Below are 27,052 nucleotides of genomic sequence, written 5' to 3'. Positions count from 1 at the left end.
TGCAGTCGGTCACCTCGGCCAAGGTCGGTCCCGAAAGCGAGTATTCAAATACTCCGAAAGTGGCACGTGGCTAGAGCTGACATTTCTGCGTTTAACTTCCTTGATGTTTTACTCTTGTCAGCAAAGATAATTCGTTAGAAACTCCTAAATAAGACTTCTCGTCTGCGTCTTAACTTTTCGTATGAGCGAAGTTCACAAGACAGACCAAGATAGCGGCGCGTGGCAGCCCTCCCGGGGATCCCGGACCTCGGGCCGGCCCCTAACAATCCCCTAGTTCTCGTCCCCCACCCCCAGGCACGGAAGCCGCAGAAACAGACCTCCCCAACCCCGCCCGTTTAGACAGAGACTCTTCGTCCTGGCAGCCCTCCGGATTCCCGTGTCCCGGCAGGAGCATGGAGAGATGGGAGCTGCAGCCCAGAACTCAGCTTCCCCTACCTCCCCAAACCCCAGCCTTGCGGGGATTAAGGGAGTAAATCCCTGACGCCACAGACCAGGTCAAGGACAAGTTCTCCCCCGCCCTACTCCCTCCTCCTGGGCGGGGATTCACCCCCCCTTTCCCGGATGAAAGGTACTAAATAGACGCGAAGGGAGGGGTAGTGGCGGGCCCCAGCCCCTTGATGTTCCGGTTGAACAGGTGCTGGTGAAAAGGAGGCGGTCCCGGCGGAAGAGTCGGCCAGGGGGGCCTGTGCCGAAGGGGGGACGGCCTCCTCCACCCTCAGTTCCCCCTGCCGGTTTTCCCCACTCCTCTCCGTCTGCCCCTCCCCCGCAGGAAGCGTTCCCGGCCCCGACGTCTTTGAAGTGGCGCTGAAGCCCCCAGGGCTGCCTTCTCCCCTCCGCCGCCCCATCTCACGCTGCGGGAGTGTGACCTTTGGTCCCTGCGGGCGTCCACCCCCCGCTTTAGGAAGTGTGGGGTGGGGTCAGATTTCGTCCCCCTTTCCCACAACGATCTTGGGGATGAAACCTTCGGGCTGAAGCCCCCTCACTTTTTACCCAGACCCAACTTCAGAGACTTTAATTCTTTGGGGGTGTTGTGTGTGAGTTTAAGTGGTGTGTTTGTGTGCGTGCATCGAGGTCAGGTGTAAATGTGTTATTTGTGAGCACTTCCGCGGTAGCGGCTCTCTAACTCGCGTGGGTCTCTAAGCGCGCCTGAAGGCTGGACATGCGGTTTGTGCCCCTCTGGGAGGGGAGGGGAGTGTGGCTGGATGAGGCTTAGAGTGAGTCTGTGTGTCTGCGGGTGCCTCGGTGTGGCTCTGAGGGGTCCGAGTCCCTGTGCCTGCGCGTACGCCTGTGAGCTGGACCGGAAGCTCCCCGAGGGCAGGAATACCCATTAGTTCACGGCTCTATCCCAACGACTGCACACATAGTAAGCACTCAATAAATATTTGTTGAATGAACAAATGTCCGCGTGTAAGAGTGTCTACCCTCCAGGCAGGCCTTGGAGGAAGGAGCCCACGAGCGGTCAGCCGAAAAGCCCCCCGAACACCGAGGGGTGAGCGCCCCACGTCGCTCCCGCTGCTTCGAGCGCCCCTTGCCCTGATCTCCACCTCCAAGTTTCCTTGGGGTTGAAGAACAGTGGTAGAGACGAAGACCTGGGCGGAAGGGACTGGCGAACCCGAGACCCGGGACTGAGACCGAAGGGCAAGCAGATGGAGGGCTCAGGAGCGCCAACCGAGAGCCACAGAAAGCAAAAGAAAGAGGGAAAATGAGCGCGGAGCGAGCGAACGAAAAGCTCCCTACCAAGCCAGGCTTTGTTCCCTGAACCTAAGACTTTACCCGGCGGCGGGCGGCGGGCGGCGGGCGGGCCGGGAGCGAGCGAGCGGAGGCGCGCGGCCATGGCTGCCGCGGCCGGGCAGGGGGGCCGGGGGGGCGGCGCGTGAGCGGGCGGCGCGGGGCGGGCGGGCGCCCGCGATGTGCCACTCGGCGCCTCCCCCGCCGGGCCCGGGCTGTGCGGCGGTCGGCCGGCCCTGGTAGCTGGGCGCGCGGCGCGGAGGGGGCGAGCCCCGCGCGCGGATCTCATTGTTGGGGGGGGGGGCCCGTCGGGGCATGAGGGCGAGAGCACGGCGGGGGGGGCGGCCAGACAGAGCGAGCGAGGAGGAGGAGGAGGAGGACGCCGAGGAGGAGGAAGGAGGAGGCAAAGAAAAGAAGCGGCGGCGGCGGCGGCGGCGGCGGAGGAGGAGGGAGCGAGGAGGCGCGCGGCCCCCCGCTCCCTCCCTCCCCCCCTGACCCCCGACCCCCGCCGGCCGGCCCCCAGCCCCAGCCCCGGAGGGAGCTCATGGGAGTATGAAGGAGATGGTAGGAGGCTGCTGCGTATGTTCGGACGAGAGGGGCTGGGCCGAGAACCCGCTGGTCTACTGTGATGGGCACGCGTGCAGCGTGGCTGTCCACCAAGGTACGGGGGTGGCCCGCGGGGGGCGGCGGGACCCCGGGGGCGGCGTGCGCAGGGCGCCCCGGGCCGCGCCCTCCGGAGACCTCCCGAGGCTCGGGCGCCCCTCCCCCACCCCACCTGAAGAGAAGGGAGGCGTCGGGGGGCTGCCCCCGCCCGGTCCTGGAGGACCGGGTCAGGCATTGTTTTCTTGCCTATTGTTCCAGTCCCGCGCCCCCCACCCCAAGTTGAGGGAGTTTGGGGACAGTCTAGGGGGCCAAGGAGTGCACTCTCCACTCCCCACACTGCCAGTGGCGGGGCTGCTAGGAGAATGTTTACCTGCGAGGTGTCCCCTCCCGCCCGGTTATTTTGGTCCCGGCTCTCAGAGGGAGAGGTCAAGGGGGGGTCATCCCCCCCTCCCGCTTCCGGATACTGGGAGGAGCGGAATTGGGAAGGGAGGAGATAGAGTCCCAGGGGAGAGGGGACTCCTAAAATCCTCCGGGGAAGAGCCGAGGATAGGAGAGAGGTTGCGCCGGGGGCCGGGAATGGAGAAGAGGGAGGTTTGGAGTTTCCCCCAGCAGCACATGGTTCGAGAGTTAACTCCTTGAGGAATCTTGCCGAGGGCGCAGGCTGGCATCTCCTGCCTGTCTGGCACAGCCAGCTGTCCCCCACCACCACCCCCCCTTCCTGGGACAGCCCTTAATCCTGTAGCTATGGGCTCTTCCCGCCACTCTCCTCTTGGTTACCTGCACTGCACCTGCCCTCGGCCTTGACTTTTGACCTGTACCTATTATAGTTAGAGACAGAAGATGAAGTCTCTAGACCCCTGACTTCCCCGCCTCTTCCATTACTGGCCCTTTAAGAAGTGCCCCCCCCTCCCATAACAACAAAACGTGTTTGACTTAAATGTGGTTCCTCCGATTTTCTCTATTCCTGATGATGAGGATCGGTCCTGGAAGGAGCTGGGAAACAGAAAGCTGGGTACAGAAAGGGCATGGGCGGAGGATCTTCTAGAAGTTTAAGGTCAAGGACTCAGACTTCCCACTCCTGCTTGGAGTACTTGCTTGTGTGGCTGTAAGCTGGCCGCGGGCTCTTGGGCATTCCTTGTGATCTTGCTGTCAAGTGTGGAACCTCTGGGCAGGGGAGCAGCCCCTACCCCTGCTGGAACTGGCTCTAGTGCTTTAGAACCACCCGTTCCCCCAGTTACTCTGGGAAAAACCGCTGCTGACAGATGTGCTCCGTGGTTCTCCTCCCTCATCCCCAGCTTGCTATGGCATCGTCCAGGTGCCAACAGGACCCTGGTTCTGCCGGAAATGTGAATCTCAGGAGCGAGCAGCCCGGGTGGTGAGTTTGAGACTCCCCTCTCCCCACCCCGGGCACCCGGGCAGCCCCTCCCTCCCCGTTAAGCTAGGGGACTCTGAGGCTGAGGCTGGGGTGGAACTGTCACAGAGGGCTTCCTGTTTTCTGCACACCTATCACCAGCCCCATCTCTCCCTCAGCTTATCCCTGACTCTGCCCCACCTCGGGCACCCGGCCTTTTATTTTGTTTGCTTGTTTGTTTGAGCCTTTCATTATGGGAAGTTTCCAACCTGCTCAGAAGTGAAAGGAATACTCTTAGGAACTTCATGCCCTCCTCACCCTCTTCCACACTTAGCACTTATGGCCAATTCTGTTTCCTCTGTACCCCAACCCGTTCCCCAGTAGACGGCTTATCTTTTCATCCTGGGGCCCTCTGTGTGTGTTCAGGGAGGGCCCAGCTCAGCAGATCCCCCACCCCCTTTAGGTGAACCCACCCCCCCAAATCCCCATGCCCCCTTGTATTGGCAGAGGTGTGAGCTGTGCCCACACAAAGACGGGGCATTGAAGAGGACTGACAATGGAGGTGAGGGGGGTCCTGAGCCCCAGGGCTCATCTGTTGAGGTCAGCAAGGCGCCCTGAGCAGGGTCTGGGGAGGCAGGAGTGGACCGCGGGTGGGGGCGCAGTGCAGGGGCTGAGTTTCCCTTCCCTCCCCCGGCACTGGAGTCTGATGGGAAGGCCGTGGAGGAGGGGACTCTCTGCCGTTTGGGGTTGCGAGGGGTCTGGGTCTCAGGCTCGCCATCACAGCTGAGGCTGGCCCCACACCACCCCAGGCTGGGCCCATGTGGTGTGTGCCCTCTACATCCCTGAGGTGCAGTTTGCCAACGTGCTCACCATGGAGCCCATCGTGCTGCAGTACGTGCCTCATGATCGCTTCAACAAGGTCAGCAGCCCCCGCCATGCCCCATACCAGTCCCCTCCCTCGCCAGCCATTCTGGGGTCCCTCCAGCCCTCTCCCCATCCAGTTGATTCTGTCCACCTGACACTTCCAGGGAACCGAGGAGGTGGGTAGGCATCCTCCTCTGACGGAGGTACGCTTATGTTCTGACACGCAGCGAAAGAGCAGGCTGCCTTGCAGGAGTGCTGGCCGAAGATAGCGTGTAGGGAGCAGTTCATTCATTCATGCCCTGAACGCATTTTACTGAGTGCCTATTCCGTGCCAGAAGCGGGGCGAGGGACCAGACACACAGTGTTCGTACCGCTTGAGACAGATGTGCTCCCTGCCCCGTGGACCTCACACTCCTGTGTGGGAAGCCTATCAATACCCACAAACTAGCAAAGTCAATGCAACCTGTGTTGAGTGAAGAAAACAAACAGGGTGTTTAGAAAGAATACCCCGTGGGGGACTGCCTTTGCACTAAGTGGTCAAGGTGGAGACCTGGGGGGGATGAGGAGCCAGCCGGGAGGAGAAGGATCAGCATGTGCAAAGGCCCAGAGGTGGGAATAAGTTCACGATGAGCCAGGCAGACACAATCCCCGGCCTTAAAGGGCTCACCCTCCAAGGACCGCACTATCCAATATAGTAGCCACTGGCCCCCCCCACGTGGCTGTGTAAATTAGATAAACTTAAATACAGTTTGGAGATCCCATAGTGGCTCAGCGGTGAACGAACCCGACTAGTATCCACGAGGATGTGGGTTTGATCCCTGGTCCCACTCAGTGGGTTGAGGATCCGGCATTGCTGTGGCTGTGGTGTAGGCCGGCAGCTATAGCGCCCATTGGACCCCTAGCCTGGGAACCTCCATATGCTACTGTGCGGCCCTAAGACAAGTAAATAAGCCATTTAAAATGCAGTTCCCCAGTCACACCAGCCACATTTCCAGTGCTCCCTAGCCTGGGCGGTCGGTGGCTGCTGTATCCAACAGTGCCGTGTAGAACACATCTATCCTCCCAGGAAGTCGTTGGGGAGCCCTGACCTAGGATCACGGGGAGAGGATGGGATTGAGGGGAGGAGGCCAACGGATCCCTCAGGTAGAAGGCAGGAGGGGACGTGTGTGCTGTGTCCTGCAGACGTGTTACATCTGCGAGGAGCAGGGCCGGGAGAGCAAGGCAGCCTCGGGAGCCTGCATGACCTGTAACCGCCACGGATGTCGACAAGCTTTCCATGTCACCTGGTGAGACCCCTGCCTGCCCTGCCCCCACCCCACAGGGTCCTCTGGGACCCTCTGGCCAGCCGTACCCACCCCCTTCGTGGTTCGCCAGGGATGGCTGCCACATGTGCTCCTTCCTAACTGCTGGCTCTTTGGTGCTGATGGCGATGCCTTTCTTGGCTGGTCTGGGCTTCACCCTGGCCGGGGTCTAGGAGGGTTCGAGGGAGGTGGCCCATGTGGTTTGAGGCCACACCCTTCTCAGGCTGACCTCTCTCGGTTAGTGCCCAGATGGCAGGCCTGCTGTGTGAAGAAGAAGTGCTGGAGGTGGACAATGTCAAGTACTGTGGCTACTGCAAATACCACTTCAGCAAGATGGTGCGTTTCACCTGCCAGCGCGCGAGGGGCTCAGTCAGCCATGGTTTAGAGGGGGTGGGTCCCGGGCCAGGCTGGTGGCTGGTACCTGGGGCTGGGAGGACAGACAGGGAGGGAAGTGTGTTCCTGCCCTTGAGGAGCTCACCAGCAGATGAGGGGTAAATTGAACAAGAGTCCGAGGGGTGTGAGTCAGAGCTGAACTAAGCACTCCATCCCAGAAGACAGCTCAGACCCTGCCCGTCAGAGTCTGGGAGGCTTTAAGGAAGAGAGCATGGAAACTGAGCCAACATTTGAGAGCCAACAAGAAGAGCCAAGGTCTGTGAGGCTTATTGTGCCCCAGCTTCTATGTTCATCTCTTTACGTGTTCTTTCATGTGATTCTCCCAACAACCCTAAGAACTAGGTGTACTGCAGCTTCCCATTTTACGGATGAGTAAACTAAGACCCACTGAGGTTATGTCACTTATTTCACAGCTGGTGTATGAGATTCAGAACAGTCTGAAGCTCCTTGGGAGCCTGCCAAGCAAAGACAGAGAGAAAGGGATTGCAGGCAGAGGGATTGGCATGGACAAAATCCTGAGATGAGAAGGAGCAGCAGGACAGGGTGTTTGTTCGGAACGAGGCAGGAGATCAGATGGAAAAGCTCAGGCAGGAGTTCCCATCACGGTTCAGCAGGTTACAAACCCGACTGGTATCCATGAGGATGTGGGTTCGATCCCCGGCCCCGCTCAGTGGGTTAAGGATCCAGCATTGCTGTGAGTTTCTGCGTAGGTTGCAGATGAGGCACAGATCTGGCGTGGTTGTGGCTGTAACATAGGCCGGCAGCTGTAGCTCCGACTCTCCCCCTAGCCTGGGAACTTCCTATGCTATGAGTGTGGCCCTAAAAAGAAAAAAAAGAAAAAACTCAGGCAGGGTCCCAGCCGGACTTGCTTCTGGCCCAGGTTCAGTGCCCAAGGAGAGGCCGGAGAAGGGGTACTAACTCACGTTTGTGGAGAGACCTACATGTTCCAGAAGCTGTGGGGTGTTCTGGAGAGGTATGCTGTGGCCTGACTAGGAAAGCAGCTTGGACCTCACCCCCAGGCCACAGGCTTGTAAGGCTGCTTGTAAGCAAGAGGGTAACATGATCAGATTTGTTTTTAGGAAGATTACCCTGGCGGCCACTGTGAAGCTGGATCCCAAAGAGCCGAGGCTGGCGGCTGGAAGACAGCTGGGGGGGCGGGGATGTGGCTGGATTCTAGAACCATATCTAGGTAGATACATGTAAGGGTGGCTGAGAAGGAGGAGTTGAGGGTGGCAAATAGGGTACAGGCTGTCAGTGCTGGGTGGATGGGGCTTGAGTACCTGAGGGTGCTGTGAGCAGGTGGTGCAGCGGGCCTCTGTAGAGCCAGCATGTGTCCTGGTCTACCCTAGAGAGTCCCAGGTGGTGCCTGTTGCCCTGGTGTAATTATTATTATTTTTTTTTTTTTTTTTTTTTTTTACTTTTTAGGGCCACACCTGTGGCATATGGAGGTTCCCAGGCTAGGGGGTCAATCGGAGCTGCAGCTGCCAGCCTACACTACAGCCACAGCAACGCCAGATCTGAGCCTCGTCTTCAACCTACACCACAGCTCACGGCAACACCGGATCCTTAACCCACCAAGCGAGGCCAGGGACCAAACCCTCAACCTCATGGTTCCTAGTCGGATTTGTTTCCACTGCACCACTTCGGGAACTCCACCCTGGTGTAATTATTGATAGCTCCCCTCTTCATTTTCATATGTGTCCTGGTTTGGATCGTAAGTCATAGGGTGACCTTGTTTCAGGGTTTGATATTGACAAGGTAGAGAGCTCAGTTTGGTTTACAGGTGCTGCCAAGGGGGAATGTTCAGATTTGGTGTCTGTGGGGTCCCCAGGCAAGGTAGTTGTGGTGGCCCCAGGTGTATAAAGGTGGGACTGAACTTGCCTGTGCCCACCAGGGTAGGGTGGCTCAGGCGTGAAGAGAGCCATGAGGAGGGGAGTCCAGAGCTCTGCAGGGTAAGAGTGGTGCCCACTGCTGGGGAGCGATTGGGTCAGACAAGGTCTGAAATTAGTCCTTGAATTTGACAGTTGGGAGGTACTGGGTGACTTTAGAGGGAATAGCTGCTAGTCTAGGACAGGTGAAGCCATCAGACCAGGCAGGGGGCAGTTCAAGTCCCCAGGTGGGAGGAATGGCAGCACAAGGGTTGTTTCTTTCTTTTTTTTTTTTGTCTTTTTAAGGCTGCATCCATGGCATATGGAAGTTCCCAGGCTAGGGGTTGAATCGGAGCCGGCCTACACCACAGCCACGGTCACACCAGATCCGAGCTGCATCTGCAACTTACACCACAGCTCTCGGCAATAACGGATCTTTAACCCGCTGAGCAAGAACAGGGATCGAACCTGGGCCCTCATGGTTCCTAGTCGGGTTTGTTACTGTTGAGCCACAGCAGGAACTCCTATTTGGGGTTTTCTTAGAGATATTTACTTACCTCCTTCTTTAAAAGAAGCAGGTCCTCTGGGGCAAAAGGAACTATTGTATTTGGTGGGTGGCCAGGAGCAAAGGAGAAAGGTGATGGCTGGAGCAAAGCGTCTGGACGGGAGGACAGGCTACGAAGAGCAGGGGAGCAGGGGCACCCATGATGGCCCCCCGACATCCTCCACCCCAGGGAAGGAGGTGGAGGTGGGCTGTGGCCCAGGGCCTGAGAGGAGCCAAGAAGGTACCCTGGAAAGGGGCGGATGGAGAGTAAGAGACCGGGGCCCTAGGCTGCCTCCATCCACGCCTTGCGGGGACCAAGATGCCCCTGCCTCTTTGGGGCCGCAGTTGCTGAATCTGTGCACTGGCTAAGCCAGCTGGGGAAACTAGGATTTCAGGCAAGAGTGCCCTTCTGTTGAGCAGAGGTAGCATTAAGGATACATGCTCCTCTGGAGTTCCTGTCGTGGCGCAGTGGTTAACGAATCCGACTAGGAACCATGAGGCTGCGGGTTCGATCCCTGGCCTTGCTCAGTGGGTGAAGGATCTGGCGTTGCCGTGAGCTGTGGTGTAGGTTGCAGACGCAGCTCGGATCCCGCGTTGCTGTGGCTCTGGCGTAGGCCGGCGGCAACAGCTTTGTTTAGACCCCTAGCCTGGGAACCTCCATGTGCCACAGGAGCAGCCCAAGAAATAGCAAAAAAAAAAAAAAAAAAAAAAAAAAAAAAAAAGACCGAAAAAAAAGGGTACATGGCCTTCTTAATGACAGTGGCGGGGAGCCAGGGTGGCAGGGGGGCTGGCCCCCAGGATCACCTGACTTTGGAAAACTTTCCCTAAGCTCATGAGAGAAGGGCTGGGCAATTCCTCTGGATTCTCTTCCTAGAAGACATCCCGGCACACCAGCGGGGGAGGCAGCGGAGGAGCAGCAGGAGGAGGGGGTGGCACAGGAGGAGGTGGCAGTGGCTTCATCGCTGGCCGGAGAAGCCGGTCCGCCTCGCCATCCACCCAGCAGGAGAAGCACCCTTCCCACCACGAGAGGGGCCAGAAGAAGGTAAAATCTTCTCCCTCTGCCTTTCCTGCCCACCCTCACAAACACCTGCTGCTTTGAAGAGATACCACGGGTGTCCCCAAAGCCTTAGCGCCTGCCCCCTTTCCTTCCTTGGACACCCCTCAGAGCCCAAGAGGGGGCTAAGGAAGTGACATGGGAGGGTCACAGAGGGCGAGGGGAGGGCCTGGCTTCCCTGGGGTTCTTTGTATCTGAGTGGTTCCTCTGTGTCCTGCCCATGACGTGACAGTGTCCCCAAAGACCCCGATAAGTGGCCCTGTACATATGCACACATCACCAGAGTCTAGCCCTGTGTCAGCCCAGTTCATAAGTGTACATGCCTGTGTCCCCTCGTGCCACATGTCGCAGTGTGCCTGGCTCTGATCCCTCGGCACAGCTCTGTGGCCCCGGGGGAACACCCTTGCAGGTGCATGCTCATGTGTGGGCTGCTCTGTCACCAGCATGATAGTGGGACCGGCTATTTTTAACAGGCAGGGAGCATGAGGGGGAGGGGCTGTTGGCTCTCAGAGGAACCTGCCTGAGCCACTCCTGTCCGGCCAGAGTCCCCCAGTCCCTCCTTAGGGGGAGCTGGCACCCACCAAGCCTCATCGCTGAGCAGACTCTGTTCCCCAGATGTGCGTGTCATGTTTATCCTCACCCAGACTGTGCCCCAACACCAGTGTCCGGTCACCTTTTCCTCCCCAGAGTCGAAAGGACAAAGAACGCCTTAAACAGAAGCACAAGAAGCGGCCTGAGTCACCCTCCAGCATCCTCACCCCGTCTGTGGTCCCCACTGCTGACAAGGTACTGCCACCTACACCCAGAAGGGATGGCCACAGCAGCGGGAGGGAGGTGTGGTGTGGGGGTCTGAGCGAGCACCCCTGGGAATGCCCTGGAGCTTGAGGTTAATATGCCTCCGCTCCCCGATCTAGTCTGGGCGGGGCTTCTGTTCCTCAGCCCCACCTGTCAGCGACCAGCCAGGAGGGGCAGGGGTACCACCCTGCCTGCTGGCTGCCAGATGTTCACATCTGCCTCTGTCCAGAGGGCCTCAGCACCTGGTTCTCCGAGTTTCTGGGGCCCGTGTCCCCAGAGATAGGCAGAGAGGACCCCTTCACTCTCACCCCCTCCCGCATCAGGAGGCTGCCCAGAGCCCGCCGCTCAACCAAAAGCCCAGTCCGTGCAGGTTGAAAGGACTGAAAAGTACGGCCCATGGTGGCTTGCGGGCCAGGCCCGTGGACCACACCCTGAAACCCCTCCTCATCCCCCCTTCCCCGTAGGGGCATGGCATGTCGGGCAGCATCTGCATAAGCAACCGGCAGGCCCTACTCGAGGCCAGGGAGTCACTAATCCAAGCCAGAGCAGCCCGCCCTCCCCATGGAAGGAGAACAGGGGCCCAGAGACACTGCTTCCTCTTGCTGCCACTAATGCCCCATTCACCTACACTGACCTCAGGAGGTTGGCAAAGCTCTGGGCATCTTAGCAGGAGGCTCAGGTATCAGGTTTCCAGGGTGATGTTGCTGTGGCAACTGCCCCAGTAACCCTCTCCCCCCACCTGCTGCCCAGGGCTCACCTGGAAAAGCTTGTCATCTGCGCCCTCTGACCTTTCCCCGGGGCCTGCAGGCAGGTGGAAAGAGGGAGCCAGAGATCTAGAAGTTACCCCCTGTGGCCGGGCATCCTTTTGGATGTGACAGAGCATTCTGCCCATCCCCCTCCACCCACCCCAGCATTTCAGCTACCCCTCCCCCTGGCCCCCTCTCTTCCTTGCTCTTAGAACCACATCTGGCTCCCTTCAGAACTCCAGCTGTTGAAAAGAACAAAGAAAAAGACAGAGACGAGGGCCCCGCCCAGGAAGGGGCAGCACAGGGTGGCTGTCATTCTCCTCTCCATCCTTCCTCCGGCATGTGTTCATTTACTGGATACCTGAATGCCACCAGGAGGAGAAGCCAACCCTGGCAGTAATACAAAGTCCTAACTCACCACATGCCAGGCTTCCTCTGGAACAGGGGGATGGAGGGGATGTGTAGAGATGTGTTCATTTAATCCTGAAAATAATCCAGTGAAATAGGTATTTTATTAACCCCATTTAATAAATGAAGAAACCGAGGCCCAGAGAAATTAAGTAATTTGCCTAAAAGTGCACAGCTAGTGGGTAGTGGAGTCAAGATTTGAAGCCAGGCAGTCTGGCTCGAGGGCCTGTTCTCTTAGTGTATCACTAGCGGCCACCGCCATCAGAATCCTCATCATTATCCACCGTCTGCTGTGTGTCTGGCGTTAGGTTCCTGGTAACTCTGCAGATAGGCATAATTAGCCCCATGAGGACACTGGAGCTCCGTGAGGTTGAGAGACCGCACAATGTGACACAGCGGTAGAGCCCGCCCAGTTCACAGACCGTGGAGCCCATGCTTTTCCAACCACTGTCTCCCCGCCTTGGTCATGGGGGCGGCATATCTCAGTACAACGTAGCAACTGTCGATGTGGCTGATGTGCCCTGGAGATAAGAGCACAGGGAGTTCCTGTCATACCACAGTGGAAACAAATCCGACTAGTATCCATGAGGATATGGGTTCGATCCCTGGCCTCACTCAGTGGGTTGGGGATCCAGCGTTGCGTGAGTTGTGGTGTAGGTCGCAGACACGGCTCGGATCCTGTGTGGCTGTGGCTGTGGCCGGCAGCTGTAGCTCCAGTTCAACCCCTAGCATGGAAATCTCCATATGCTGTGGGTGTGGCCTTAAAAAAAAAAGAGAGAGAGAGAGGACACAATGATTTGTTCCACTGCAGGTAGCTATAGGATGACTTCATAGAAGAGGGGCCTTCTAAGCTGGGTTTTGAAGGGTGTGACATTTCCCAGGAAGAGGAAGGGCAGGTTCTCCTGGCAGAGGGCTCAGAGGGCTCGGCATGGGAGCTCAGGTTGTCTAGGGAGGGAAGGGCGCACAGTGGCCAGAGAGTGGGGTATCTGCCAGGTGGCTGCAGCTGGGGGTGAGCAGGGAGTGGCAGTGACTGGAAGGCCCAAGAATGGGGCCAAGGCCACCCAGTCTCCCTGAGTCCTTCCTCTCTGTATGCACCACTTGCCTACACGTGTCCAGCCCTCTTGGGCCTAAGTATCTTTTTTTTTTTTTTTTTTAATTTACTTATTTATTTACTTTTTTTTTTTTTTTTTTGCCTTTTTTTGTCTTTTAAGGCCACATCTGTGGCATATGGCAGTTCCCAGGCTAGGGGTCTAATCAGAGCTGTAGCTGCCGGCCTACGCCAGAGCCACAGCAACGCGGGATCTGAGCCGTGTCTACAAACTACACCACAGCTCATGGCAACAGCAGATCCTTAACCCACTGAGCAAGGCCAGGGATCGAACCCTCAACCTCATGGCTCCTAGTCGGATTCACTTCTGCTGCGCCACGACAGGAATTCCATATTTTTATTTATTTTTTATTTTTTTATTATTCAATGCGTGTATTACATTTATAGTTGTACAATGATCATCACAATCCAGTTGTATAGTATTTCCACCCCACACCCCCAGCGCATCCCCCCACCCCCCGGGCCTAAGTATCTTTTAAACGACCAAGGAAATGTTACATCTGTACAGACTTTGAGACCCTTTTCATGTCTCCCCTGCCTAAGGTGAAGGACGGACAGCTTTCTGGGTTCAAAGCTCCCAACTCTTCAGACCCAGAAGATACAGAGCTCTCCCCCCCCACCCCGACTATCTCCTTGCCCAGAGGTCCTTCCTGAGGCTAACTCTGGGCTCTCCGGTAGAGCCCTAGGTCCTGGGTCCTCCGCTCCACTCCTAGGAGCTGGCCTCGAGCCTTCCTCTCTCCTCCCTCCCTCAGGTCTCCTCCTCGGCTTCCTCCACCTCCCACCACGAGGCTGGCACTCAGGAGACTCCTGAAAGCAGCAGGGACTCAAAGGGGAAAAAGTCTTCCAGCCATAGCCTGAGTCACAAGGGGAAGAAGCTGAGCAGTGGGAAAGGTGTGAGCAGCTTTACCTCCGCCTCCTCCTCCTCTTCTTCCTCCTCTTCCTCCTCCTCCGGGGGGCCCTTCCAGCCTGCAGGTGAGTGTGGGCATGCCGCAGGAGGCTGGGAGCCGGACAGTCTTGGGCCCTGAACTGTACTAGCAAGGGCCTCTGCACGTCGGTTTGCATCTCATTTGCATCTTAAAAGGGTTCAGTTTACCATGGGGAAATCCTCTCTCCCTCTTTGGAGCCCCCCCCACCACCAGGGCCCCCACCTCTCCAACCCCGGGGACAGTGTCCATTACCCCCAGCACATGTGCTGCCAGGTGTCATTCCGCAAGCACCAACAATGTTACCTCCTGTAATCTCTCTAGTCACCCGTGAGGACAGTAGGGTGGGAGCTATTCTTCTCTCACTTTATCCCAGGTGGGAAAGCTGCAGGGGTGGGGCCCCCTCACGCCAGGACACAGGGAAGGTGACAGAGCCGGGACAGGAAACCCAGCGTCCCCCTCCTTGGACCAGTGCGCACTGAGAGTGCGAGGGGAGGCGGGCTCTGGAGCGTAGCTGCAATCCTGTCTCCCTCTCTGCAGTTTCGTCCCTGCAGAATTCCCCTGACTTCTCGGCCTTCCCCAAGCTGGAGCAGCCAGAGGAAGACAAGTACTCCAAGCCCACCGCCCCTCCCCCTTCAGCCCCCCCCTCTCCCTCAGCCCCCGAGCCCCCCAAGGCTGACCTCTTTGAGCAGAAGGTGGTCTTCTCTGGCTTTGGGCCCATCATGCGCTTCTCCACCACCACATCCAGCTCGGGCCGGGCCCGGGCCCCGTCCCCTGGGGACTATAAGTCTCCCCACGTCTCGGGGTCCGGGGCCCCCACAGGCCCCCACAAACGGATGCCCACACTGAGCGCCGCCCCCGTGCCTGCCGAGGAGACCCCCGAGACAGGCCTGAAGGAGAAGAAGCACAAAGCCAGCAAGAGGAGCCGACACGGGCCAGGCCGTCCCAAGGGCAGCCGCAACAAGGAGGGTGCCGGGGGCCCGGCTCTTCCCTCCCTGCCTGGTGCCCAGCTGGCTGGCTTTACCGCCACTGCTGCCTCACCCTTCTCCGGAGGTTCCCTGGTCAGCTCTGGCCTGGGTGGTCTGGCCTCCCGTACCTTTGGGCCTTCCGGGAGCCTGCCCAGCCTGAGCCTGGAGTCCCCCCTGTTGGGGGCAGGTTAGTGACCCCTGGGGATAGAGGGTGTCTCAGGGCCCGGCCAGTCTGATGAGGGAACAGAGGCATAAAGATGCAGTTAGAAGGAAATGTCATAGAAACTGCCCCAAAGGGCAAAAGATGGAGGTGACGGACACCTCTGAGATGCTGCCCCATACCTAGCTTCTGCATGGTTGTAGTGGGAGAGACGGGGTTAGACTGCCAGTAGGACTTAACCAAGTTTTGGTTGAAGCAATGAGAGCTCTCCAGGCCTGGGCAGGGCAGTTGAATAAGCAGGCGTGTTAAGCAGATGCCACCCAGGCAAGAAGTGACATCTTTGCAGCAAGAGCGTTAGACTGGAGTGTGGCCAGATCCCGGGGAGTATCCTCCTTGGGGAGAGGCTGCCCCAGCCCTCTGACTGAGGAGGGGCCCCGGGGAGTGGTGACCGGAAGCTTCCCTCTGTGTCCTTCTTGTGCCTGTAGGCATCTACACCAGTAATAAGGACCCCATCTCCCACGGTGGCGGAATGCTGCGGGCTGTCTGCAGCACCCCCCTCTCCTCCAGCCTTCTGGGGCCCCCGGGGACCTCGGCCCTGCCCCGCCTCAGCCGCTCCCCATTCACCAGCACCCTCCCCTCCTCCTCTGCTTCTATCTCCACCACTCAGGTGAGGCCTTACTCCTGGGCTCCTCCATCCCTGGGCAGGTGGGGGACAGCCTGCCAAGGACCCCGGCTTTCCATGGGAGTTTGAGAGATTGGGCTTGATCACCACCAGAACTTCTCCCTCTCTCTGGTCCTCTCTCCTCCCCAGCACACCTGGTCCCCTCCACCCCGCTGCACACAGTTGTGCTCTAGATCCAAGAATAACCACCAGGCTGGACTCTACCTCCTTTCCCTCAGGTGTTTTCTCTGGCTGGCTCTACCTTTAGCCTCCCTTCTACCCACATCTTTGGAACCCCCATGGGTGTCGTTAACCCCCTCCTCAGCCAAGCCGAGAGCAGCCACACAGGTATGTGAGTCTCTGACCCCATTCCCCTTTCTTCCCAAAGGCCTGAGGGGCGGCTGTCACCACCTGCTTGTCACCCCAGGAAGGATGGGGGGGGCATTCTGGCTGCGCCCTCCCTCTGGCCATTGCCCACCTGTTAAAAAAAAAAAAAAGTTCCACACACAACAAACCGGGGTACATGGTCACATTAAAACCCCACGGGGGGTGGGGGCAGGGCAGAATTACTACTGCTGCATCTCATAGAAGAAAAAGGCCAAGAGATGAATGACTTGTCCAAGGCAGTTGAAGTAGAGAAAGGCAGAGCTGCCGCTGAAATTCTGGCGCGGTGGCTCCACGCTTAGTTCTCGCCGCTGTAGCACAGCTCCCTGCTGGCCTCTTAGTGAGTCCCTCGGATCAGCACCAGTTGGGCAATCCGCCCTCTGGGTATTTAGGAGTTAAGAGGGGGGGTCACAAGCGCCCCAGCCTCTCCCTGGAGAGTCAGCCCGGGCCCGGAAAGCTGATTGGTGCAGAGATACCACCTGGCTGGCTGGGGGCGGGGCTTACCAGTCAGGTAAGCCTTAAAGGGACCAAATCTGATTCCAGAGTTTAGGACCCTACAGAGTAGGTGACTTTATTTTCCAAAATCCAAATTGGAATTTTGTAGCCCAACAAAGGATTCTGCCGTCTAATTTGTGAGTCTATATAAAATTGATTATATAACAACATACAAAACTGATTATATAACAGCTACCATAATTAAGGGCTTGCTGCATGGCGCCCAACCGTTCAGCTTAACCCTTCACATTTATTACCTTATTTTAATCATCATAAGAATCATTTCAGAGAGGTTAGTTTTATGCCCATGATCACACAGCAGGCATCAGGTCCGAGTTCAAGCCTGGACCGTCTAGGCCCCAAATGTCTATAACTTTGAAGTTACAAGTTTTCTTCCAGGAGAGAAGTTGGGCAGCCTGCCTGACAGTAGCCAGGCAGCGGGAGCCTTTCTGCCTAGCGAAAGGGGAAGAGATGAGATCTCATGGCTTTGCCTCCCAAGGGGCTGGGTTTCCAAGCCAGTGCTCCCAGCGCCTTAAGAACCAGAACGGCCAGTCTGGGGTTAGGAGAGCCTGGGGAAAGGGATGTGCGGTAAGGTCCCAGATCCCGCACCCACCTCCCAGAAGGGGACTGTGAAGCCGATGGCACTCCTTCCTCTCTGATCCCTGCCCCCCTTCTCCTTCCAAGAGCCAGACCTGGAGGACTGCAGCTTCCGGTGTCGGGGGACCTCCCCCCAGGAGAGTCTGTCTTCCATGTGAGGGAGGGGGTGGCGGCTTGGGGGAGGGGCTGGGAGCGGGGTGGAGGGGTCTTAAGGATGGAGAGGAGGGAGGAGAGGCGGGCGAGGGTAGAGGGCGGGATCCAGAGGGGCTGACTGAAACCCCTGAGGCGGGAGGAGGGGGACAGGGAAACTGGAATGGGGGAGTGAGGTAAGTCTGAGCCCGGTTTCCCTTCCAACCCCAGGTCCCCCATCAGCAGCCTCCCGGCCCTCTTCGACCAGACAGCATCCGCACCCTGTGGGGGCGGCCAGTTGGACCCAGCGGCCCCTGGAACCACTAACATGGAGCAGCTGCTGGAGAAGCAGGGCGACGGCGAGGCCGGCGTCAACAGTGAGGAGGGGTGACGTCGGCCGGGGGACCTGTACTAGGACCCCCAGACTCGGCCACCGTTCTCCCCGAGCTCCCCCAGTGTCTTTAAAGTCCCGCCCTCGGCCCGGTCCTCGCCTTAACTCTAGCCAACCCCTGGCCTTACCTTTAACTCTGCCAGGGTCCAGCTCCGGGCCCCGCCCCCTCTTCGCACAGCTTTTGGCCCTCGCCACCTCCAGGCCCTTACCTTCCTGAGCCCCAGCTTCCTCCCGCCCCTTCCCTCCCAAGCACTAGGCCTCCACCCCGAGCCTCGGGCCCCACCCCTGGCCCTCACACCTCTGGCTCCCCAGGACTCACCTGAGTCCCTCGCTACCCGGCGCCGCCTCTTCTAGGTCTCAGTCTGATTTTCTCCGCCAGGCCCCGCCCTCGTGTCCCCGCCCCCGCCCCGCCCCCAGCGTCGCCCCGCCTCCCCAGGCCCGCGGGGCTCAGGCGCTCTCGCCTTCTGTCTGCAGTTGTGGAGATGCTGAAGGCGCTGCACGCACTGCAAAAGGAAAACCAGCGGCTTCAGGAGCAGATCCTGAGCCTTACGGCCAAGAAGGAGCGGCTGCAGATTCTCAACGTGCAACTCTCTGTGCCCTTCGCCGCCCTGCCTGCCGCCCTGCCTGCCGCCAACGGCCCTGTCCCTGGGCCCTATGGCCTGCCTCCCCAAGGTAAGGGGGTCCCACCCAGCCCCGGTGTGGGAGCCTCTCTGCTGTGCAGTCAGAACAGGCCCTGACTCCAGCCCCTGACCTCCTTCCCTTATCCCCTTCCCTCAGCCGGCAGCAGCGATTCCTTGAGCACCAGCAAGAGCCCCCCGGGCAAGAACAGTCTGGGCCTGGACAACTCGCTGTCCACGTCTTCCGAGGTGGGCGCCACGGGAAGGGGCACCAGAGGCGGGCAGGAGGGGGGCGGTGCAAGGGCCTCCTAGTCCCATCTCCACCTTGCAACTATTGGAAGCTGGGCAGTGAAGTGATTGGCTGAGCAATGGGTTCACTCATTCACTCAGGATCCATACATTCCTTCTTTAAATAAGTAATAATTAGGAGGTGCCTACTTAGGGCCACTGGCTAAGTAATCAGCAAAACGGACACAGTCCAGCTCCTGAAGATAGGCTCCATCCAAGAAAATCAATAATTACAAACCAGGGAAAGTGCTAAGTTGGAAATAATTTGAGGACCATGAGAAAGAATGGAGAGTTGGATGCTTCTCCGGATACAAGGCGGTTAGGAAAGGTTTCCTTGAGAAGTATGTGCGAAGAGCTTATTACAGTTCATTATAGCTGCACACAAATTAATCCTTGTGTAATTGGTGGTGGTTGGGGTAGCAGTTGCTATTGTTAAGCTGTGGTTATGATTGAAATCAAGCAATCTGGGTTCTTGTTCTTCCTATCACTTACTAACTGTGTGACTTGGGCAACAACAATCATCATAATACCGCACATGAATTGCATCCTTGCCCTTGGTCCTGTCTGGGGCTAAGACTTTTAAAGCGGTGGTGTGTTTAGGCGTCACAATAACTTTTTGGAATAGGTGCTATTACCCCCAAGTTATGAGTGAGGAAACTGAAACAGAGAAGCCACCCAAGCCATTGCATTGTGGACGTGGGATCTGAGCCCAAGTCTTTCACTCCAGCCGCTTGCAGAGTTTCTTAGCCTGTCTAGGAACCAGTGGTTTCACCCGTGAAACAGAAGTAGCAAAGAGTTCTCCCGTGGTGCAGCAGGTTAAGGATCCAGCATGGTCACTGCAGCAGCTAGGGTCACTGCTCTGGCGCGGGTTGGCTCCCTGGCCGGGAAACTTCCACATGCCTTGGGGGCGGCCAAAACCACCCCCCCAGAAACAGCAGTAACCAGTTAGTACAGGTCAAGCGCTGCATCCTGGGTCTGGTTCACTAGGTGGTCACTACCGATGTCCTCACTGTTTAGTATTAAACAAGCATCATGAGGGGTGCCGGGCCCCCAGGAAGTGATTTGTGACCATGATTTGTAAAGGCTATTTGGATTCTTAGCCTTTGTCCCTGAGCCTTGCTTCTTCCTCCTGGGTGGCTCTGCCTGGGGGTAAGGTGGGGGTGGCTGTGCTCTGTGAGAATGCTGATGGGTGCTGGGCCGGGGGCCAGAAAGGTCCTGCTGGCCCCCTGCCCCTCTGACCCCTCCCTTCCCCCTCCCTCCCCAGGACCCACACTCAGGCTGCCCGAGCCGCAGCAGCTCGTCGCTGTCCTTCCACAGCACGCCCCCACCGCTGCCCCTGCTCCAGCAGAGCCCTGCTACTCTGCCCCTGGCCCTGCCTGGGGCCCCTGCCCCGCTCCCGCCCCAGCCGCAGAACGGGCTGGGCCGGGCACCCGGGGCAGCGGGGCTGGGGGCTATGCCCATGGCTGAGGGGCTGTTGGGGGGGCTGGCGGGCAGCGGGGCCCTGCCCCTCAATGGGCTCCTGGGGGGGTTGAATGGGGCTGCCGCCCCCAACCCTGCGGGCTTGAGCCAGGCTGGCGGGGCCCCCACGCTGCAGCTGCCAGGTTGTCTCAACAGGTGAGGGAGAGCTCAGCCTGGGGGAGGGAACGGGGAGGCTGGCTCTGGGAGGGACTCCCCAAACACCCACAGTCCCCCCAAAGGAAAGCTGTCCTCTGGTCTCAGCGGGCGTAGAATCTCGTCACCTCCTGGCCCCAGGTGCTCCCTAGCCGTTGGATGGTAGCGCCCTCTGGATGGTAGCTCTCCAGGGACAGAATCGTCAGCTGATTTTTTTGTAGCCAGTCCAGGTTTTCCCTCTGGGAGAGTTCTTACATCTAGCGTGTTTCCCTCCCGTTGTCCTCTCCGGGCTCAGTCTGCTTCTCTCTAGTCCTCGAAGAGCCTACAACCCTGCTCCTCTCCACCTGGGTCTGAGGGAGTCGGCGGGTGGGGGAGCAGTGTGGCCTTGTCCCTTCCCATGGTCTGTGTTCTGTCCCCCTGCCTCAGCCTAACCGAGCAGCAGAGACACCTCCTGCAGCAGCAAGAGCAGCAGCTCCAGCAGCTCCAACAGCTCCTGGCCTCCCCGCAGCTGACCCCGGTAACGCCCCTCCCTTCCCGGCCCCGCCCCTCCCCGGCCCCGCCCATCTCAGAGGGGCGGGGCCTGGCCCCTGCGGAGCCTCGTGGGGGCAAAGGGGATGAGGGTTCCCTGGCCCCCGGGGAAGGGATGCTGTAGCGGCCGCAGGTCACTTCCCCATGAGAGGATCTGGAGCGTGGTGGGTCCTCAGCTACTGAGCTTTTCCAGTTCCAGCCCCAAGGCTCTTCAGTCGGGGAGCTTCAGGGTCTGTGTGGAGAGGTGGCTAAGCAGGTGAAAGACATCCCCTCAACCAGAGACATCCCCTTTTGGGTCTTTCTTGTGTGTTGATTTCCTTTGGAGTAGAGGAATTCTGCCTTACAGAAAGGGGGTTGAAAAAGGAGAAAAATATTCCTTTTCGTATAAAAAATATTAGGAGGGTACAGGAGAAGCCAGTTCAGTTGGTTATTACCTACAGAGGCCAGATGGCAGAAGGGGGAAGAGCAAGGTTTCTTACTATAAGCCTTGATAAATTATTTTGGGGTTTGGAACAGTAAAAATGCTCTGCCTTTTTTTTTTTTTCCTTTATTCTTTGGCCACCCCATGGCATACAGAGTTCCCCTCTGGGGATCAGATCCGAGCTGCAGTTGTAACCTGTGCTGCAGCTGTGGCAATACTGGATCCTTTAACCCACTGTGCCAGGCCTGGGATCAATCCTTCGTCCTGGAAGTTCCCATTGTGGCTCAGGGGTAACATATCCAACTAGTATCCATGAGGGTGTGGGTTTGCTACCTGGCCTCACTCAGTGGGTTAAGGATCTGGCATTGCCGAGCTGTGGTGTAGGTCGCAGACGTGGCTTGGATCTGGTGTTGCTGTGGCTGTGGTGTAGGCTGGCAGCTGTAGCTCCAGTTAGACCCTTAGCCTGGGAACCTCCATATGCCACAGGGGTAGCCCTAAAAAAGAAAAAAAAATTCCTGGGTCCTGGAGCTGCAGACACCAGTGATCCTGTAGCGCCACAGCTGGAGCTCTGCTTTGCCTTTTGAAAGCAAAAGTAAAGGAGTCTTCAGTTAAAAAACAAACAGACAAAAAAGAAGGAAGCTGAAAACTATTGACCAAGTTCAGTGTTTTTCAACTCGGGGTCATACTACCCCTGAGGACCTCTGTGGTTGTCATAGCAACTGCAGGATTGATTTAGGGAAGGCGGTGGGGCCGGGGATGCTAAACCTCCTGCTCTTGGCCGCTCTCGCCCCCCCAGCTGACACACACTGATGGTGTGCAACCGAGGTCTTGTCCAGACGGGGAGACCGAGGCACAGAGTGGGGAGTTAAAGATGGAACCTTGACTGTCTCCCAGGTCTCTTGCCTCGTGGCCCTAGCATGATGGGATGGGGCCCAGGCCAAGCAGGGCAAGATGACCCTGGGACCACTGGCCAGCGAGCAATCTGGCCCCCTTGCAGGAACACCAGACTGTTGTCTACCAGATGATCCAGCAGATCCAGCAGAAGCGGGAGCTGCAGCGGCTGCAGATGGCCGGGGGCTCCCAGCTGCCCATGGCCAGCCTGCTGGCCGGAAGCTCCACCCCGCTGCTGTCCGCGGGCACCCCCAGCCTGCTGCCCACAGCATCTGCCCCACCTCTGCTGCCCGCCGGAGCCCTGGTGGCTCCCTCCCTTGGCAACAACACAAGTCTCATGGCCGCAGCAGCTGCAGCCGCAGCAGTAGCAGCAGCAGGCGGACCTCCAGTCCTCACTGCCCAGACCAACCCCTTCCTCAGCCTGTCGGGGGCGGACGGCAGTGGCAGTGGCCCCAAAGGAGGGGTGAGTAAGACAGGCCATCCTGTCTCCCTTTTCCTGGCTGGGCAGAGGTGGAGCATTAGAAGGTACATTAGCAGAGGCATCATCAGAAGGAGGAAGAAAGCGACCCCTGGGTGCCCGGCTCTAGACCCCAGGGCCTCTGCCAGTGTGTAGGTGCCCTCCCCCCACCCCACCCCCACCTCCACTCCCACTCCCAGGGCAGGTCCGGGAAAGATCCGCTCTGCGCATGGGCTACTAGCAAAAGGACTAATGAGAAGATGGTGTTCCTCTGGGAAGACCAGTTAGAAAAGGCTGTCTCCTCTCTGATTGGACCATTTAGAAAAAAGGTGATGCTCTGGTTGGGCCATCTCAGGAAAGACCCTCCCTCCTTCTGAGGGCAAAGGGCCAGAGCCCGGGTGCTGCTTAACTGGCACCTGCCTGCTTAGCTGCCCCCCGACCCCCACCCCAACACACACGCACAAGTTGACCCTAGGGTCCCAGAGCACAGGCCCTCACTGCCCCTTCCTTTCTTGACCCAGGAAGCTATTCTCAACTGGGTGTTAGGGCCTGACACCTCCCAAACCCCCAGCCTCCCATCCTCTTTTTCCAGACCGCTGACAAAGGAGCCTCAGCCAACCAGGAAAAAGGCTAACTCCACCCACGCCCCTGGCAGACCCCCCCCCGCCCAGTGGAGGGGCAGATCCTGGCCTGAGGGGTCCCACCCTGGAGCAGGGAGCCTGCGTCCAGACACTGGCGAGCCCTGGCCCAGAGCATGTGCTGAGGCCTGGGGAGTGTGGGGTGCTCCTAGTGCCGAGAACTGAGACCGAGCGGGGAGCTCCTTCCATCTGGCCCCCTCCGCCTCTGTGCTGGCCCCTTTGTGTGGGGCTCAGAGGGAGGACAGGCTCCAAGCCCGCCCAGGAGTTCCCACTCTCAGCGAATGTTTTGAGGTCCCCCGGGGAGCAAAGTGGGCCATGGCCTAGGTGGGGGGTTGGCTGAACCCGCCACATAAAACGGATCAGCACTTGAGTGGGAGACGTGGGGGGCTAGGCCCTGGGCCTGCCCCTGCACAGAAGTCTTTTATGGAAGAAGGGGGGTGGCCCTACCTGACCTGCAGTTTCTTCCCGACGTGGGCAGATGGCGAGTGGGCTCCCTTAGACTATTTGTCGCTGGGCCCCTTCCCCTGACCCCTCCAAGGGTCACAAGCTGAGCTTGTAAAAGCCCGCAGGCCAGGGCGCTGAGGAAGGGGCGGGATGGCATCAGATTCGGCCCAAGCCTCCCTCCCTCTGGGGGGTGGGCCCCAGTGATGGGCCGGGGGAGGGCGGCCCAGCCCCCTTGGTGCCCTGTCCCTTGTTTGCACTATTGGATTTAGGAGTGCCGAGGGGGGAGATGGAGCTGCCTGACTCAGAGAGCGTGTATGCGTGTGCGTGTGTGCGTGTGTGTGTGTGTGTGTGTGTGTGTGTGTGTGTGTGCGCGTGTCTGTCTGTCTGTCTGTCTGTGTGTCTGTGTGTCTGTCTCCCTCCCCCTGGACCCTGGACAGCTGAGGGCAGGGACAGGAGCAGTACTCAGATGAGGCAGTATCAGAGGGGCGCTCCCAGCCCTTGTTTGCACCCTCTCACCTCACCAACTTTGGTCCCTTTCTGGGGCCGCTTAACACAAACCAGGACAGTCCTCTGATACTGGAGAGTGACTGGGGGCTGGGGGCTTTGAATCAGGGTAATATCCTGCCTTTCCTCCCCCGGACTCCACGTGGTCTCCGTGCCCCTTAGCGCTCCCCTTCCCAACGACACTCGGTCCTGCTGCCCGGGCACAAGGGGAGTCCCAGGGATTGGGGGACGGAGCCAGGGGGGTAAAGTGCCACTTCTTTTGATGAAAACCTCCCTCCCCAAATTAGCAGGCCTGCCTCCCTGCCCCCCCCCCCCACCAACCAGGGGAGATTTGAGCTTTCGCTGACCTAACAACTGTCCCTTCACCCCCCAGCTATCCGCCCCACCCCCCTCGGGGTATAGTCGGCACTTCTCACCTAAAGAGTCCCCACCTGCCCAGAGGCTTTCCTAGTGACCCAGGCTGAGGGCCGGCGGGACAGCCAGGAGAGGGGCGAGGTTGAGGCCTGTCTGTCTGGGCGTGCCCTGGGGTCGGAGCTGGGAGGAGTGGGGCCAGCCTCCCTGATGCCCGCGTCTAGTCAGTCTCTTTGCATGTGTGGATTTGTGTGTGTGTGTGTGCGTGTGTGTGCGTGTGTGTGTGTGTTTCTGTTTGGGTTTTTATTGTTGGTTCTGGGTTTTTGTTTTGTTTTTTTTTTTTAAATAAAGAAAAGAAGATGTGTATATTTTTGGCAACGACAGAAACGTAGTGCAGATATATTTTTGCCTGTGCTGCTCAACTGGTTTTTTTCTGATACTGAAAATAATATTAATATTCCTGTTGATAAGACTTTGTAAGATGTTAGGGAGCTGATAATGGAGGGGGTGGGTGGGAATCCTTCAGAGGCAATTTCTTAGGCACTTGCAAGGGCTTGGGGGGGGAGGGGGGAGGCAGTCGTGATGACCTCAGAAATACTCACTTTTCATTAATGCTAAATACCAGTTATAAAAGGGTAGGGTTCAGCGTTTTCTTCATCTTCATCTATTAAGCTCTCTAACTCCCTGCCCTCAAACCACTGAAAAGAAAATAACCTTCAGAGATTCTTAGAAGAGTTGCTCATTCACACCCACGCCCTTGCCCAAGGCCTGCCCACGCAGAGCTGAAGTCAGCTTCTGTTCGGGGTGGGGAGGGGAGTAGATCCAGGAGAGGTCCCGGTAGATGACCCAGCGCACCGGGACCGGCCCCCCAGAGTCTGGGTGTTCATCTCCAAGAGCCTCCGTTTTCTGACTTGCCCCAGGCTGGGGTGTAGTGGCAGGTAGGCAGGTCACATTTGAAGAAGGGACCCAGGCTGGGTCTGGGTTGGTGCTGTCCCTCAGTTTGGGGGCAGGGGGCATGAGAGAGGTGGTACATTTTCTCTTTTGAGGGAGCCCTGTCATAGGTAAGGTCAGTCAGGAGCACTTCAGGAGGGAGTGGGGTCCCCGGGCAAGGGGTACTGCTGCCAAGACCCCACACTCCCCGCTCCCAGCATCAGTCCCTTTTCCTAGGATGAATTTGGAAGGGGAATGGGATGCAGACGCAGAGATCGCTCTGTGTAGGGGAGAGGAAGGATGTGGTTTGCAGGGCGGAAGTGGAGTTTGAAAAGCAGAGCGGAGCTTAGTATTTATTTCATCACCCTCAGCGTGGAGGTGTGAGTGTGGCGTGCATGCAGAGCCAGTGTCTGGCCCTGAGGTCACAACTAGTGCAGGAATGTCTGAGCTGGAAGGCACCTGCCTTTAGGGGTTGTTTGAGCCAGCTCCTCGCTTCACAGGTGATAGCTCCAAGCCTAGGAGGGGCAGGGGCTCAGGGGCAGAGCCAGGACCCTCCCTCAGGACCCTGGCCTCCTGGTCCTTGGCTCTCCTGCCCCGCTGCACTGCCTCCGTGTGGCTGTCCGTCTGTCCCTGTGTGTGTGAGTGCCGTGTGAGTGTAGGGCTGTGCCCGAGGTGGGGGGCATCTGTGAAGCTCTGACTGTCTTAGCTCAGAGCTGATGGATCCTCTCCAGAGACAATGACACTTTAAAGGTTGCCTTTTCTTCTCTAAGTTTTCTCTATGTGTATGTGAGTTTTACCCCTCAGACTCCAAGGTCTACTGCTGCCTCCAGGCGCCCTTACCTTGAGGCCGATGAGAGCACCCCTGCCTACTCGGGTCCTGAGTTCTAGGGAAGTCCTCCTAGGAAGGGCCTTGGCAATGAGGGGAGCCAGGGAAAGAGAAAGAGCCGGCTCTGAGAAAGGGTGACTCTCTTTCTTCCCTTTCCCCAACTGGAAATGCAGACGAGTTTTCAAAGGCACAGGCTCCCCCTGCCAGCTTCCAGCATCTTCCTTGGTGTGTGGTGGCCCAGAGTTAGGGGTAGGCAGCTTGCTCCCAGTTCTCCTTTATCCCAACTTATTTCCCTGGGGACAGGTGCCTGGAGGGATTCGGGTCACTTCATGTCTGGGAATTTGCAGAAAAGTGGGGCACCTGGTTCCCTCCAGTCACATCAATGCAGATTAAACGTGTCTGGCTCCCAACCACTTGGACTTGATCTACTGAAAAGCTGGGGCCCGAGGGGTGCCTTCACTGCCCTCTGTTCACTTCCTCCAGCCCAATCTGGGACTTAGGTGGTGGGACTGGAGATCCAAACCCTGGCTCCCACCGTGTCCCCCTCTTCCATCCCAGCCTGTCTCAATGTAGCAGACCCTTCCTAGGGGAGCAGGGAAGGGAAGCCACAGTTTGCAAACCCAGGGGCTCCTTTTTCATTCTTTTCTAAAAGCCTCCTTTATATCCTCAACCCAAAAGGCAATGCCCCTCCCCTGCCACCTCCAAGCCTGGAATTGTGCATAACCCGGATCTTGTATCTTTGTATAACGGATGTTATTTGTACGAAGGGCAGTTCGTAAACAGCACTTGTTCTTTTAATAAAAGAATGTTTTACAAAAAAAAAAAAAAAAATCCAGAGACCCTGCTTTGTCTGCCTTTACTGAAGGGGAAGGGAGGTGGAGTGCCAACTGTGGGAACCTTGAGAAAGGATGGGGGTTGGGGGGATGCTCTAATACATTTCTTTCAGCTCTTGGAAGACTAGCTCATAGAATGCACAAGATACCCAGCTTGCATACTGAAAATTCAGGTACCTGTGTCCTCCCCATAAGAACGTAAGATGTAGGCCAGGGCGGGAATCTGTTTAAAAACAAAAAAA

At 57.9% G+C, this 27,052-nt stretch overlaps 1 protein-coding gene and 1 long non-coding RNA gene across 4 annotated transcripts; one reads left to right on the top strand and one right to left on the bottom strand.

Moving 5' to 3' along the window:
• The first annotated feature begins 2,075 nt into the window (after positions 1 to 2,075).
• On the top strand, positions 2,076 to 26,808 carry MLLT6 (MLLT6, PHD finger containing). Of its 3 annotated transcripts, none has more exons than XM_084984566.1 (20): positions 2,076 to 2,389; positions 3,627 to 3,706; positions 4,190 to 4,244; positions 4,492 to 4,601; positions 5,729 to 5,832; positions 6,090 to 6,183; positions 9,530 to 9,694; positions 10,394 to 10,492; positions 13,516 to 13,735; positions 14,227 to 14,841; positions 15,300 to 15,481; positions 15,715 to 15,823; positions 17,039 to 17,105; positions 17,312 to 17,457; positions 17,946 to 18,143; positions 18,249 to 18,337; positions 19,641 to 19,990; positions 20,414 to 20,504; positions 21,934 to 22,290; positions 22,877 to 26,808. In XM_084984566.1, the coding sequence occupies exons 1-20, from the start codon at positions 2,281 to 2,283 to the stop codon at positions 22,916 to 22,918; spliced, it is 3,282 nt and encodes a 1,093-aa protein (XP_084840692.1). In that variant the 5' UTR covers positions 2,076 to 2,280; the 3' UTR covers positions 22,919 to 26,808. The 3 variants fall into 3 exon arrangements, with proteins under 3 accessions (XP_084840692.1, XP_020922727.2, XP_084840693.1); XM_021067068.2 differs by having other exon boundaries at positions 9,527 to 9,694; XM_084984567.1 differs by lacking the exon at positions 19,641 to 19,990 and having other exon boundaries at positions 9,527 to 9,694.
• LOC110256019 (uncharacterized) lies at positions 11,741 to 12,176 on the bottom strand. Its single transcript, XR_002337145.2, has 2 exons — positions 12,078 to 12,176; positions 11,741 to 11,976 (listed from the first exon to the last, which is right to left on the bottom strand). It is a non-coding gene; the product is annotated as an uncharacterized LOC110256019 (long non-coding RNA).
• Positions 26,809 to 27,052: the final 244 nt, after the last annotated feature.

Source organism: Sus scrofa, chromosome 12 (genome assembly GCF_054392235.1).
Source record: "Sus scrofa isolate SSC_HxYL_T2T_F1_AM1 chromosome 12, Sscrofa_HxYL_maternal_Yorkshire_Landrace_v2.0, whole genome shotgun sequence".
In the NCBI taxonomy this organism is placed as follows: domain Eukaryota; kingdom Metazoa; phylum Chordata; class Mammalia; order Artiodactyla; family Suidae; genus Sus; species Sus scrofa.
The sequence above is the reverse complement of the archived record's forward strand: the minus strand, read 5'-3'. Positions and strand labels throughout refer to the sequence as shown.